A 14,108-nucleotide genomic window follows, 5' to 3' on the forward strand; every position below is an offset into this window, starting at 1 on the left:
AGTCGAGTCATCTCCTGCCAAATACTGGAACTATCTCTTGCAGCAATTACCAAAGGATTCAAAAATTATTCAGTCATTTTCATTTCTTCATGTCTTTTCTCCCAGGTTGTCTTTGAAGTTATTTTTTTTCAAACTGTAAGAACACATCAGGCAAAGATATAGCTACTAGAGTGGGTGTTTTTTCACGTGATACAAGTCCAAGAGTTCAGATCTCCAAGAGTAATTATTTAACTGAACCATTTTGACTATTTCCTTGCAAAATTAAAATTACTTTAACCTTGAATTTCTGAACTGACAATTTTAGAGAGAAGCGATCACTTTACAGTTTGTCCCATTTCCTACTGGCAGATATGACTGGAAAACAAATTATTGTTTATCACTCTTCACACAACATGGGGGGAAAGGAGGAGGAAGCTCTTTGTTGCACTGTAACCCAAGCACAGAGGAGTAAAAAGTGATTTAAAACTCTCATGGCCTTGGGATAATTTAGCTTGCAGGCAGATGTTCAGTGATGAAACAGACTGCACTCCAAACTCGGATGAGCCAAGGAGACCACACACAGTCGCTCAGTCACATAATCTAATTTTAGTTAGACATTAGCCCAATATTTTGGTATATGGTAGGTCCAGAAGTTTTTTATTTTAATATGAAATATTGAGCAGAACACTTGCAGCTGAGTGCTTGATAGCGCTTTATGCCAAGAACTGAGTTTCTTTTATTTGAATTACAAACACCATTACCTGACAGGGTACATTGAGGTGTACAAAAGACCACAGTGGGTAACTTGTTGCTGGCCCAAGCACATGTGAGCAACACAGAGCAGGCAAATCATTTACTTGACAGAAAACACTTTGAGATCAAATTCAGTCTCTGTTTGTGACAATCTGGAGACAAAGTTCTCTTCAATTATTTTACAAATCAAAAATACTTGCAGCAGTTTCTAGAACTTGCACAATAAATTGAAAAGGCAAAATAAGTTTTGAATTAAATTTCATTCTCATTATGTTACCAATTCTGCCATATAGAGCCAAAAGAAAATATGTGAGGATTGCTGAAAGCTTTCTGGGCAGAAGAGGAAGGGGAACATCGGAGACCAAAAAGTGACAGGATTTTCTGTGTTGGTATCCACATGTAGTATCCAATGTCAGTGCAATTAATTTTCCACACAGAGGTCCCAGATGAGGCCAAAGAACGTTATAACTAGACCAGGTTTAAAGAAATGAGGTGCCCCAAATCTGCAACACAGTGCACAAGTGACTTCCATTGCCTGTGACAGTGAACATGGAGCCCCACATTCACACTGCAGCCACTCAGCAAATTTGAACTGAATACGAAATATTTAAGAATTTAAACATGGAAGTGGAAGTCTTAGATAGAGGGATCTGGCAGAGTAAGAGATTCTGCAATGTAGGCTCTGGGGGGTGGAGGTCTGAGTATTAACAACAGTCAGATTAGTGCCTAGTATGTGCTAGAGGTATTTTTATATCCTACATAGTATGTAGATATTATATGCTATAACTCAACAGCTCCAGGCAACATACACTTGTCAGGAACAGTTTCTGGCAAGCAAAGTCTCCAGACAATTGCCTACTTTGAGTCTATGACAACAAATTCAAAATTACTGTGTCTGTGTTGGGACACAAACTGCTGTCAGCTTCACAGGGCCGATGTGCCATCCCATCCAGGACTTCTCTGTGGGGCTTCCCCATGCTGTATGTTCCACCTCTTCTCTAAAGAAATGGATTGCTCACTCTGTAATGTTTCCAGATCTTGTTCACATCAGAGCCAAAAGACAGGGCAGTCAATCAAGTGTTGCTCTATTTTCAGAGTGCAGCATCGTGTGCCAGGATTTCAGATCTACTGATCAACTGCTGCAGCCCCTGGTCATGGGAAACAACTTCTTTGAGCAAAATTATCAAAAGCTGCTTGTCCTACCTTGAATACTCCTTTTAAAGAATGCTTTGCATCCTTCACAGGACCAGACCCCATAGTGGTATCCTGAAGCATAGTCACTGCAGACTGCACAGAAGTGGGCATCCTTTTTTGAGCCAGGAGTATTTGCAATTGGGCTTGTACAGTCATTGCCATTAGTTTTTCTTTTCAGTGTTTCTCTGAGAGAAAAGAAAAACATCTGTTATAAAAGTGGAAACATTAAATCTGCAGTGCAAAAGTTTCATAAATTCCCATCCTCTTCTGTTCTCTCTCTATAGAGTCTTCTTATTTCTGAACACAGGTCAGTGTGAAACACTGTTAAGTCTTTTCTGAGAAGGTAATTTAAAACATGTAGTCTGATCCCTGAGCTTTCAGTGATGGCAGACTTTAGTTTTAAAATAACTCAAAGGCATAAAACTTGACTGCTGACATGTCAATCACATGAACTCTGGGAAAATCATATGGAATGCTGATGGATCTCCAAGAATTCTTGAAAATTTACAAGTTCAGGAAATTGTGAACCAAGTGGACTTTGCCTTTTGGAAGCTTCACAGAGAAAATGAGTACTCAGACAGCTCAGACTGACATGATAAATGCTACAATGAGCTGCAGTTTGTACTGTTAGTCAGGGAAAATTACATTGCACATCTATTCTCAAGGATTTCATCACTTTTCGTGAGGCTTTATTCATTCAGTGACATTCTGATGTGAATCTCAGCCCACAAGATTAACACACGACGTTAAACAAAGCTTTCTGTTCAAGGGGATGACCCACACTGATCACACTCAGGCTAAACAAAAGGAAGTCTGAATACAAGAATAATGGAGAAACACAATTAATAAAATACTTTCATACATAAAAAATTAAAAATTGCTCTATATAAATTAGTAAGATAGACACGTTCCTGAAGCGCTGCAAATAATTCCGACATACCGAAACTATTCTTAGTGACTGAATTAAAATGAAAACAGGATAAAACCATGAAATAACAGCCAATTCCTGACACCAAGATCCTGTAAACAAACAGCAAGAGGAAAGGAACTTAGATTATTTGTAATGTGGGGTTTAGGTTTAGGAAGTACATCCATTGAATCCTTTTTATCTGGATGTCATTTTCTTGGTGGTTTTAGCACGTTGTGCCTTCAGGGCACAACATTTCTAAATAGAAAATACTGTCATGTGCAAACTCTCAGCAGCAGTTTGAGAAAAGGAAAGGTCAACTTAAAGATATAAACTTAATCACAGAGGCAGAACTTAGAAACTCTAGAATTTTCCTCATCCCTCATCCTCATTAAGGAGGAGAAATGAAGTAATTTGGGATATGACAGCGGGTAGCACAGTTTATGACTTCTGCAGAACAAGGACAAGCTCAAACAGCGCAGCAGAAACATTCTGAAAGTGCTGTCAGAGAGGTTTTAACTAACATATTAAAAGTAGACTTTGTGCTGGTTTCATGACAGGAGGTAAGGACAAACACACCCACATGCCAACTAAAAATCATCAAGTTCATAAGTACTTGAGGAGAACGTGCTCCAATTTCCTAGCAGAAAATTTAGAAAGGAATAAAAGGTGTTTCTTGGACAAATTTCAAAACAGAAAAATTAAGGTATTTGTTGTACAATTAAGTTACTGAAAGATGTTTTTGAAATGCTAATTCATTCAGATATTGCAGGGCAGAAGAGTGTTTAGATGTTTAATGAGCTTGGTGTTTGATTAGACACATTCCCCCATTAATGGGTTGGTGAATCACTGAGTTGTTTCCCCTTCTGCCATGCTGGGAAGACCAGTGAGTGGGAACTCTTCCTTAGGGGAAAGGGACTGTATCACACATGCCTAATATGCTGCTAATACAAAGAGGAAAAACCACTGCTATTCCTTCCCATTCCCCTGTACCTCAGAGAAGATGTAATTTTGCATTTCACATTAGTAAAAGAGGCATAATTTTAAGCTTTACTTGGGAATCATAGTCCAATTGTGAGGGTCAGAAAAGACTCAAAGTCAACTAGAGAGCCTCGCTGTGACTGATTGATACGCTGTGGAGAGTGATGTTTATGGCCCTCATTAAAGCACCGAGATGTTATGGATGAAAATAAAGAAAAAGCACAGAATGTAACATCTGACTGAGGAACGTTGGTTTTTACCTTACAGTTATGAAAGTGTTTTCAAAAAAACACTTTTTCTTTCCTTTCTTATAAGTTTAATGACAGCCACCCAGCACACATGCAAGCTGGAAGACTTCCACAGACTGTGGCAAGCAGCTTGCACACAGGGGAGCCATCTGGAACAAATTCCTCCTAAATTCCTGGGTCAAACAGACATCAGAGCCGCTCTCCTGCAGCAGCTGCAGCGGCACAGCAGGAGGCTCAAAGCCCATCAGTTTGTTACTGCTGTCTTTAAGGACAGAACCAGCAAACAGTCGAGATCTTCGAGGCATACATTCCTTACCCTGAGACTCTTGGGCTACCCACACCAATGGCAACCCCCATGCGTGGTTAGGGAACACCTCCCAGCACCCTTGGGACTTGGGGATGCTCAGCAAATAAACGAGCTGCCAGGTATTCCAGGTGAGCTGGCAGGAGCTGGCTGGATGCCCACAATGCTCCAGCACCAAAGGATGCAGGAAAATGAGGATTTACCCTGGCTGCTATGAAGGAACCACGTGGAAAAAGATTTATCTTTTTACACCTACTAGTATTCCTCTCTATATTGTGGTCATGATTTCTATATAGAAATACTGTGTTTCCATAAAAAGAATTAAGATGTTTTAAAAATTAACTAGTCAGTGATTTTCTCCTAGTCATCCTACTATTCTGAGCAACCTGGTCTAGTGGAAGATGTCCCTGCCCACAGCAGGAGGGGTTGGAACTAGATGGTCTTTTAAGGCTTCTTTCTACTCTAACCATTCTGTGAAAAAAAATTCATACTCCAGATTTTCTTCATTTCTTTTTAAGTTAGATCATCATCAGCTACATGAGCAATAGCCCTTATAAATCTATACAAATAGCAGAATTGTATCAGTGTGGCAGGTTTGGTTTCCCTTCTGTGTATGTAGAGAGAGGACTGCAGAGGATCAGACAGGGGCTCTTGGGTTATTCCAGCTGCTGCCCCATCATCTGGACAGCTTCAAACACTAACCTACAGCAGCCCTTGCAGGGCTATCCAAGTTTTGGAACCTTAACCAAAGTGGGAAGAGTTTGGATTTTAACCCTATTCACACCAAACCTGCCTGGGGAATTCTTCTGCCTGTGTTACCCAAACAGCCTCTCCCAATGCACACACCTACACTGCGAGCAGATTCGCACTCCAGAACTGCTGCCACTCTCTGCCAACTCCAAGTAGTGACTACTCAGTGTCTGAGCTGAAGGTCGGGGCAGCCTACACGTCAGAAGTGGGCCCGGATCCCATGCCTGAGTCCTGTGCAGACAGCACAAAGCCCACCCACTGCAGAAACAATGTGGGTAGTCTCAAAAATAGCACAAATTCTTTAACAACAATTGAATTAAAGCTGTTGCCAGGACACACTATTTTTCATACTCAAAATGACTGCTGAAGTTAAATAAGAAGCCCTGTGAATAAACATAAAGCTGCTAAAGCAGGAACAGCACCTGCAACAGCCTGAGCTTTCATCTACCCAACAACAGTTGTGCCCATGAATAGAGTAATTTAATCAACTGATAATTTACACACCAATCAGGATTTGCAATATGAGTAAATCTGTGAAATGAGAACATGTTTTTGCAGTTTCTTGCCAGCTGAAAATTTAGCCCCTGACTGCTGTTCTCAACACCTTTACAAAGTCAGCTGAGAACAAGAAGGAACAACGGCAGACTTTTTTGGTAGCAGCTTCCTTTTAACATGATGCAGGCTGCTCTGTGACTGTTTATACCAAAACAAAAAAGCAAAGAAAATATTTCCCTTGAATTTTTAGTTTTGAAAAGCCTTCACAACAATTAGATGCAGTAAAAAAAAAATCTGGATAAAAAGGGGTTCAAACGACATTGTATGAATAGGAAAACTTTTATATCTTTCAGAGGACTTAATTTGCCAAAGCAAAATTAATTTTTATTACACAAAGTAATACCTGCCAATCTTGAATTTTTGTTTATAAACAGTTTATACAGTTTCACACTGAAGGCATTTGTACTGCTTTATGTTGGTGTGTAGTTCTCTAAGGAGATATTGAAAAAAAATGTTTCAGAAGTTACATTAAAAAAAAACAAACAAAACACAAAACACAAAACCCTGAACAGATTTGGTGTCTGGTGGAGGGTTTTTTTTGCTTTGTTTTGTTTTTCAGAGGAACCGACATGTAGAAGTCAAATGCAAAAAGAAAAGAACTAAAGAAGCTGAAAATAATTTAAAGCAAAGTTTTAAAGCACCAAATAGCACTGACTTGCTCCCAGGCAGCAGTGGCTCCATCGGTCTTGCTTCACACCACAGGCTCTTGGGCTGCTCTGCGTAGAGCAGTGATGACTGGCAGTGCAGGGTCAGGGGGGAGAGGTGGCCAGGACCAGCCCAGAGCGTGCTGGGGCTCGAGGTTTGCCTCACTGACACACCCTCTGACTCCCCAAAGCTGCTGGCAATGTTGTAATTCATCACAGCAGGGCTGCAGAATGCCATGGCAGAGTACTCATGTCTGTTTTCCATGTAGGATGAGGGGATGTAGACTGGACTGTGCTCTGCTGTCAGCATGGACTGATTGCAGCTGTAGGGAACTGGAGACATGACGCTGGCAGAGGAGTTTTTAACTTCTGTTTTATTGCACCCAATATCCTGAAGTGGCAGCAACTGAGAGAAGTCCTTGTGAGAAGATGCACACAGGGACATTTTGAAGGAAGGTTGAAGAATGTTGTTTAAATATTCATCCTGAGAAGACAAGATAGTAAAAAAAATAATTAAAAAAGTAAGAAAGTTCTGTATTAAGTATTGTTTATAAAAGAAAAGGGAACCAGTAAACCAGAAAATATAAAAAGTCTCATTAAAATAGATTAAACTGTGCATAAACAGTCAATGTACAAATTTAGTACCTTTAAGAAAAAGAAAGCTTTCTAGAATATCCTTAAAAGTAAAGGGTAAGACTCATGTTGAGTTCAGACTCCCCTAAAAATAATAACAATGATTTCAAAAAGTAAATTATTTAAAACCTGAAACAAAAATAAAGGAGACAACTTTGATCTTAACAGGAGTAATTTGTTACAACCAGGGTAAAACTGCTCTGTGTCAGAGGAAAAATTACCCCATGGTCCAGAGCTATGGAAGACAAATCAATTGTGTTTATAACAACTCTCCAGCTCCTGCTGTAACTGCACTGCAGTCCTCAGCCTTGTACTACAGGGGTCTTCCCTTTACCGTCACAAACATGTAAGAGCAGATATTTTGAAAACAAACACACACACACACACATATATATGTACCCTAAACCTTCCAACCCCCAACCTCCACTGCACATCCCTCTCCACAGAGGAGGAAGGTATGTAATGGATGTCAGCAATCAATGCAACTTCACCACTGAGAGGTCCCTGGATATGGCACCTCTGAACAGAAACACTAGAAAAGCAGAAGTCACACAATGCAGATATTTCCAAAGCTGACAACACAACTTGTGTGATTTCATAAGGTCCAGAAGTTTTATAATTCCCTGCCATTCTCCATCCCCACCCCAGCTACTCCCCATCCTGCCTCCCACCTGGCTCAGCTATCAAAACAGGGACCTTAAATTACCCACAGTAAATACTCTTTGCCAGTTTTAGGTATATCCACATTATATGACACACAAAAAAATTTACGGGCAAAAAAAAGCCCTCCAAAAGCGTCCTGCTAAGGCATAACCCCTATCCTGGAAGCATTACTTCACAGTAGCATTTAAAAATATTTTTCTTTATTCTTCATTAAAAGTTTCATCTGCAATTCATTCCAGCTCTGAAGACAGCCATAGTTTGCATTCCAAAAAAATTCTGTATCCAAAGCAGCAAGTTCCAGCCTCCCAAGCTGACACTGCAATATACTTTTACAGAGGGTAATAAGATCTTAACATGAAAAATCACAGGATGATTAAACAGTCGCCCACAGCTTTGCTATTCCACAATAGGCCAAGGTATAGACACTAAATATTCTTACCTCTTTACACCTCACATGACCAACAAATAAGATGAGGAAGATTCAAACACAAGTTTGCTGAAGCACAACCTCCTGTCCCCAGAGTTCTCATCTAGATGACATTTCTAGGATGCCATCTTGGGGAACTGATATGTTTTTCTCCTCTGAGAGGACTGAGAGTAGAAGCATTAACAAAAAATGTAGGAAATAGTCTTTTTGATGAAAATGGGTAGTTGAGAGTCCATCCTCCCTTCTCACTTAGTACTGTCGATGAAACTGAACATACTTGTAGAAATAACTCATTGAAATCAGCTCAGGCACTTCAGACCCAGCTGCTGTTTTTTCCTTTGTGGGAAACAGGAAAATGAGATATCTCAGCAGCTGCTTGTGTCCAGCAGCTCTTGGACTGGACCTCCAGTGCAGTCAAAGCAGGAGAATTTGACCTCACTCCTCACATAACCTACACATTTCATCTGCCCCCCCAGATGCTTCACAGTCTCCTCTAAGAGAAACCAAGCATCGTGCAAATCTCACTGCACAAAGCACTGGCAATCCCAAAGGTCCTTTCACTCCCAGATTATGGGATGGGTAACTCAAATAATTCTTCAGCAGCCAATGATGGAACTAAGAAATTATCTGAAGAGTATTTTCAGTGGTTACTATGCGTAGGCCCAGTGAGCACAACATGCCTTTGAAGGTTCTGTGCAGGCAAAGCTGCACACTCCTTGCAGTCTCAGAGGCTGCATTATCCAGGATGTGCTTGGACACTCTGCCAGAGCATCCAGAAAGTCCAGCAAAAGCTACCTGTGCTAACTGTGTCCCTCTGCCCTGTTTGGAAGGGCACACAGAGCAGGGGAACCCCAAACCCTTTGGAGAGAAGGACCAGAAGGACTCGAGCAGCATTACAGCAACATCTCTCCAAGAGCCCACTGGAGACATTCTGCTCTGATACTCCAAAAGGGTTTGCAGCAGGCAACTTGTAGTTTTCCTCAGCATCTGAAAAATACCTGCTGTAGAAGCAGAGAGAACACAGAGCTGCTACTATACAATTTTATGAACTGAAATCAGCTGGGATTTAAGTCATGTTTTCCTGCAGTGGGAATCCACTGGTGTGCCTATGCAGGGTAACGACCTGTTTAGCAGAAGGATATGTTGTCTCCAAAGGGCAACACACAGTATTTAGAAACATACACAGGAGTCACCAGAAGAAAGAGTGAAGTTTGTTTTAGGAGTAGGAGTTCATGCAAGCATGAGATGTCAGTACAGCCTTCCTGAAAACACACTGCTTATGACTTATTTACGAGAAAAAGCACTCTGGGGTCCAGAAGGTTAAAGAAAACTGTCCTCGTGGTCTTCAGCAGGCTGTAATACAGTGAAAAAATAACAGCATTGGCCTCAGATAATTAACTTAGGTAGCAGAAATAGTTTAGCCACAGTAGACTATGGATCTACATGAGTTCACTTGTTCACAGTTCCTTACACTGATTTAAAGAAAATCTTGATATTGATGAGAAAGTACAATTTTAGACACCAAGAGAGTTTAAAATGGGAAGCCCAGAGCCTCACAAATAAAATGAAACTGTATAAATCATCCCTTATTGCTCAGAAGGTCCTAAAAATTGACTGCTGACTATGAAGTTGTGTGTCTTAAGGAAGGACTGAAGATGAAAGGAACCAGATCTCAAGATCTGAGGCTGGAGAAAACAAACTCCACGAGCACCAGTAACTCAGAAGGAAGCACAATCACATTTAAGACAAGAATTACAATAACTAGTGCAACAGGCTAATAAATTTGTTCCACCCTGGTAGAATGTCCTCATATCTTAAGCACTATTCATTAAACAGAAATTAACTACTTCCTAAAGTGAACTCCTGTCCGAACACTCCCTCTTTCTCTGAAGAAAGATTTCAAAAGCAAGATTCAACTATAAAGTACATTATTTAGACCCAGTAAATCAGCACTGCACTAGATCTGTACCAAACACAGAAACAAAACAGGTGTCCATTACTTTTACACTCCAGTCTCCTGTGAGTCTGCAAATGGTTCAACCAACTTAAGTCAGTTTAGCTTAGCAAGACATTCAACAACAGGAATGCCACTGTTAAGTAAATGTCATTCTGGCCAGTTTCTTGAGTAGCACTTACCATTCACAAATCTAAGACACTACGGGCAGGATTCACATCTGACATGAGAGAAAACAGTTCCATTGTCTCCAGCACTCAGAGGATGACACCGCTATCTGTGAGATGAAGGGGAAAACGGCATGTTATCAGTGTTCTCCACAGGGAAAAAAAAATAAAGGTTTCTTGTCTTTAAACAACTCTACAACAACTGAATGTATCTTGAGAGTCACCATGCAAGACACACCAGATGAAGGACAAGAACTGGTTTAGATGTCATAATCAAACAGATACCTGGGTAAATAATTAAGCCAACTGACCTATCTGAACAAATTCAAAAGCCACTTTTTTCACATTGCCCATACCAAGTATCCATTTAGAAGCCTTGTGTGAAAAAACTAATTTTGGGGGTTTTCCTTGTTTTTTGGGGGGGTTTGGGGGGGTCTTGTTTTTAGTTTTTGAAAGGGGAAAAATAGGTAGAGAGGGCAGTGTGCCATGTTTTAAAGCCTGCTTGGGTACATAATAAAATAGCTTTTCCAAGAAAAATGCAACACTGAGAAAGCAAGGGAGTGATGGATGTACTCAGGCACCCTTCCATCAACATACAATACAACATGCCTAGAATTTGATATATATTTTGAATAAAGACTTTTTGCACTAGATAATCAAGATGCCCTTTTTCTCTGCTAGGCTTAAATTAAAGTGCAATCATTCTTCCTTTCAGTTTAACAGAGGTGACTCAGCAAATGTGCATTCCACTACTCCACACAGCCCTTCAGCCATCCTGGGGAGCATTCTATTAATATTCTGTTAACCTACACATTTTACGCAACTGATTGCAACAATAAACTGAATCATTTACTGAAAAAGTGACCGTTAGAGGAAAGTCATTCCATAAAATGACACTTGTGCTTCAGCTTTTGTGAAAAACTTATTACTCATTAAACACAGCAGTGCCGAATATTGCCAACAGAAGGCAGGCAAGTAAACAAGTTTATTATTACCTGAGAAGGAGTAGATGCAACAAGTAGGAGATAGATAGGGAAGCAAAATGAAAGCACAGCCATCTGTCCAGACCTCAGATATTGTACTCATTCCTGCAAAATTAATAACCTCAGTGACCTCAAGACCTTCTCTGAAGAAAATATTGCAGATCAAAAGCACACCGGAAATAATACTTGAAACACTTAAGCAAAATGAGAACTCTTTGGTCTACCTTAGCCTTTGAGTCACTGAGGACACTGACAACTTCTAGGTTGTTCTAAACACTTATAAATGTATTTCAGGGGTCAATGCATATGACATGGAGGCACCAAGGGAACAGGGCTTGTTCTGCTAGAGGAATACAAGACTGAATTCTTCTAACTCCTGAAGTGGAGTTACAAAGACAAGAAATCCAGACTCTTTTCAGAAAAATTGCACAAGTCAGGACAAGACATCATATTGGCAAGGCAGAACAAGGGAAATTTCAGTAGAACATATGAAAAATTCTCCACAGTGAGGATTAAGTAAAGAAGCAGGATATGCAGAAAGGCTGTGAAGTCTCTATCTTTGGAGATATTAAAAAAAAAAAGGCAAAACCTTAGTGAAAAAGGTCCTGAATAATCTGACCACACGTTGAGCAGGATACTGGACTAGTTGCTCTCCTGATTTCTCTTCCCACCTTTCCATTACTGGAGGCATTTGTACAGGGGAAATTTCATTTTATCTGTGCTGGAAAGAGTGAGGCATATCAAAGGATCATGGACACTGGCCACCTTGTCAGCTTTGCTCCAGAGGGTAAGACCTGTGGGTCCAGTAAAGTCATAGCTGTGGGTCCTGCCCAAAGAAACCAGCATTTAATGCTTCCTGGTGCACAAAAACAGCTGCCTTGCAGAACTGCAATGGGATTAGTTCAGTAGAAGTTATGCATAAAATCGGAAAAGGTTTTCAGATCTTGGTTCAAACTAGAGTTAAGTTGACTGCACTAGTTTTTAGCCTTTCAATTTGTAGACCCTTAAAATGGTACCAGACCTCAGAATGGATCTAAGCATTCTTTGATTTGCCTCTCTTAAGTATGTTTCATAGACTTAGGGATTCAGAGTCCAGAAACTAAAAGTCATTGTCCTGCTCAACAATACAAATGCAAACTGAGGCAGTTCAGCAACTTTAGTGTCCATGTCATTATTTCTAAGTATGATGTAGAGACTCACTATGTATTCAATCAAAAAATAGTATTTGAATTTCAGCCTGAAAATTTTAGCCTGTTCCATTAGAAAATAAACACCTGTTAAAACTATTATACAAATAACAATTACAAGGATCTATCCAAAGATTTTGCAATCACACTTCAATCCACAATCATGGCAGAAGTCAGTACACAGAACAGCACCCTTGTCTAATAAGAACTTCAGTGTTAAAAGAAAGCATCTCCCTCTAATGCAAGCAAGGGCAGGGAAGAGCAGCACAGGAATTTAGATTTTCATGGAGCTGGGACGTGTGTTTGTATCCAGCCTCTGACGCAGACTTTGGTCTCTCAGCACATGTCAAATAATTAAATTAATTCATAAAAAAATTATTCTTGGTTTGATGACCAGAGCATAGCTCTGTGCCAACAGCAGGGAATACACCAGTTCTATGGATCCAGGAGAAATGGATTCCTTCAATTCCCCTTTCTGCCTTAATGACAGTGTCCTAGAACAAATGTACAGGAACCCCAACACTTTCTAGTCAGTTGCAAGGTGTGTATTCATAGACTCATAATAGAATCTATCAATGGTTTAGGTTGGAAGGGACCTTAATAATCATCTAGTTCAACACCCCTGAGATGGGCAGGAACATCTTCCACCAGACCAGGTTGTTCAAAGCCCTGTCCAACCTGGCCTTGAACACTTCCACGGATGAGGCATCCACAGCTTCTCTTAGAAAGCTGTGTTGGTGCCTCATCACCCTCACAGTAAAAACTTTCTTCCTAATATCCAATCTAAACCTGTTCTCCTTCAGTTTGAAGCCCTTTCCCCTTGTCTTATCACTACATGTCCTTGTAAAAAGTCTTTCTCCAGCTTCTTAGGTACTGGAAGGTGTTATAAGGTCTATGCAGCCTTCTCTTCTCCAGACTGAACAACCCCAGCTCTCTCAGCCTGTCTCCACAGCAGAGGTGCTCCAGCCCTCTGATCATCTTTGTGACCTCCCCTTGAGTCACTCCTTCCTATGTTCCATGTCCTTCCTATGTTGGAGGGTCCCGGAGCTGGACTCAGAACTGCAGGTGAGGTTTCACAGGGCAGAGCAGAGAGGCAGAATCACCTCCCTTGCCATGCTGCCCACACTGCTTTTGATGCAGGCCAGGACACAGCTGCTCTCTGGGCTGCAAACACAAATTGCTGGATCATGCCAAGCCTCTCATCAACCAACAACCCAAGCTCTTCTCCTCAGGGCTGCTTCCAACTCATTCTCCAGTTACCCTGACCCAGGGGCAGCACCTTGTGCTGGGCCTTGTAGAACTCCATGAGGTTCACACAGATCTACACCTCCAACCTGTTCAGGTCCCTCTGGGTGGCATCGCTCCCTTCCAGTGTGTGACAGCACCCCACAGCTTGATGTCATTGGCAACTTGCTGAGGGTGCACTTGATCCCATTGTTCAGGTCACCAGCAAAGATGTTCAATAATTCTGGTCCCAGCATGGACTCCTGAGGGACCCCACTTGTCACTGCAAAATCTTAAATTTGTGTGACTGCTGAGGAGCAGAGTGCTACACTCAATCATCTTCCAAAAAAAAAGGGCAAAGCTATATGGATAAATGCCTCATTTTGCCCAGTAGGAGCTTTACACAGCTTGGAGGGCTACTGTATAACTGTCTCTAAGTTATTGGCATGATGTAGACATGAGCTGGCACAGGGGCTGAGATTCTTTGACTCAAAAAGTCTGTTTACTTGTTCAGCAATTCAAACATCTCTTGTATTATAAATAAATTGGGGACTG

At 40.9% G+C, this 14,108-nt stretch overlaps 1 protein-coding gene across 1 annotated transcript in view; it reads right to left on the reverse strand.

The window, feature by feature from the left end:
* The window catches only part of ESR2 (estrogen receptor 2), a 35,951-nt gene extending 25,557 nt beyond the window's left edge, over positions 1-10,394 (reverse strand). The window contains exons 1-3 of the mRNA XM_071557348.1: positions 10,175-10,394; positions 6,327-6,799; positions 1,936-2,111 (exon numbers count right to left, since the gene is read on the reverse strand). Of these exons, the coding sequence (XP_071413449.1) occupies positions 1,936-2,111; positions 6,327-6,799; positions 10,175-10,177 (652 nt within the window). The 5' untranslated portion in view covers positions 10,178-10,394. The remainder of the gene's footprint in view (positions 1-1,935; positions 2,112-6,326; positions 6,800-10,174) is intronic.
* Between the last annotated feature and the right edge of the window lie 3,714 nt (positions 10,395-14,108).

Source organism: Pithys albifrons, chromosome 6 (genome assembly GCF_047495875.1).
Source record: "Pithys albifrons albifrons isolate INPA30051 chromosome 6, PitAlb_v1, whole genome shotgun sequence".
NCBI lineage: Eukaryota > Metazoa > Chordata > Aves > Passeriformes > Thamnophilidae > Pithys > Pithys albifrons.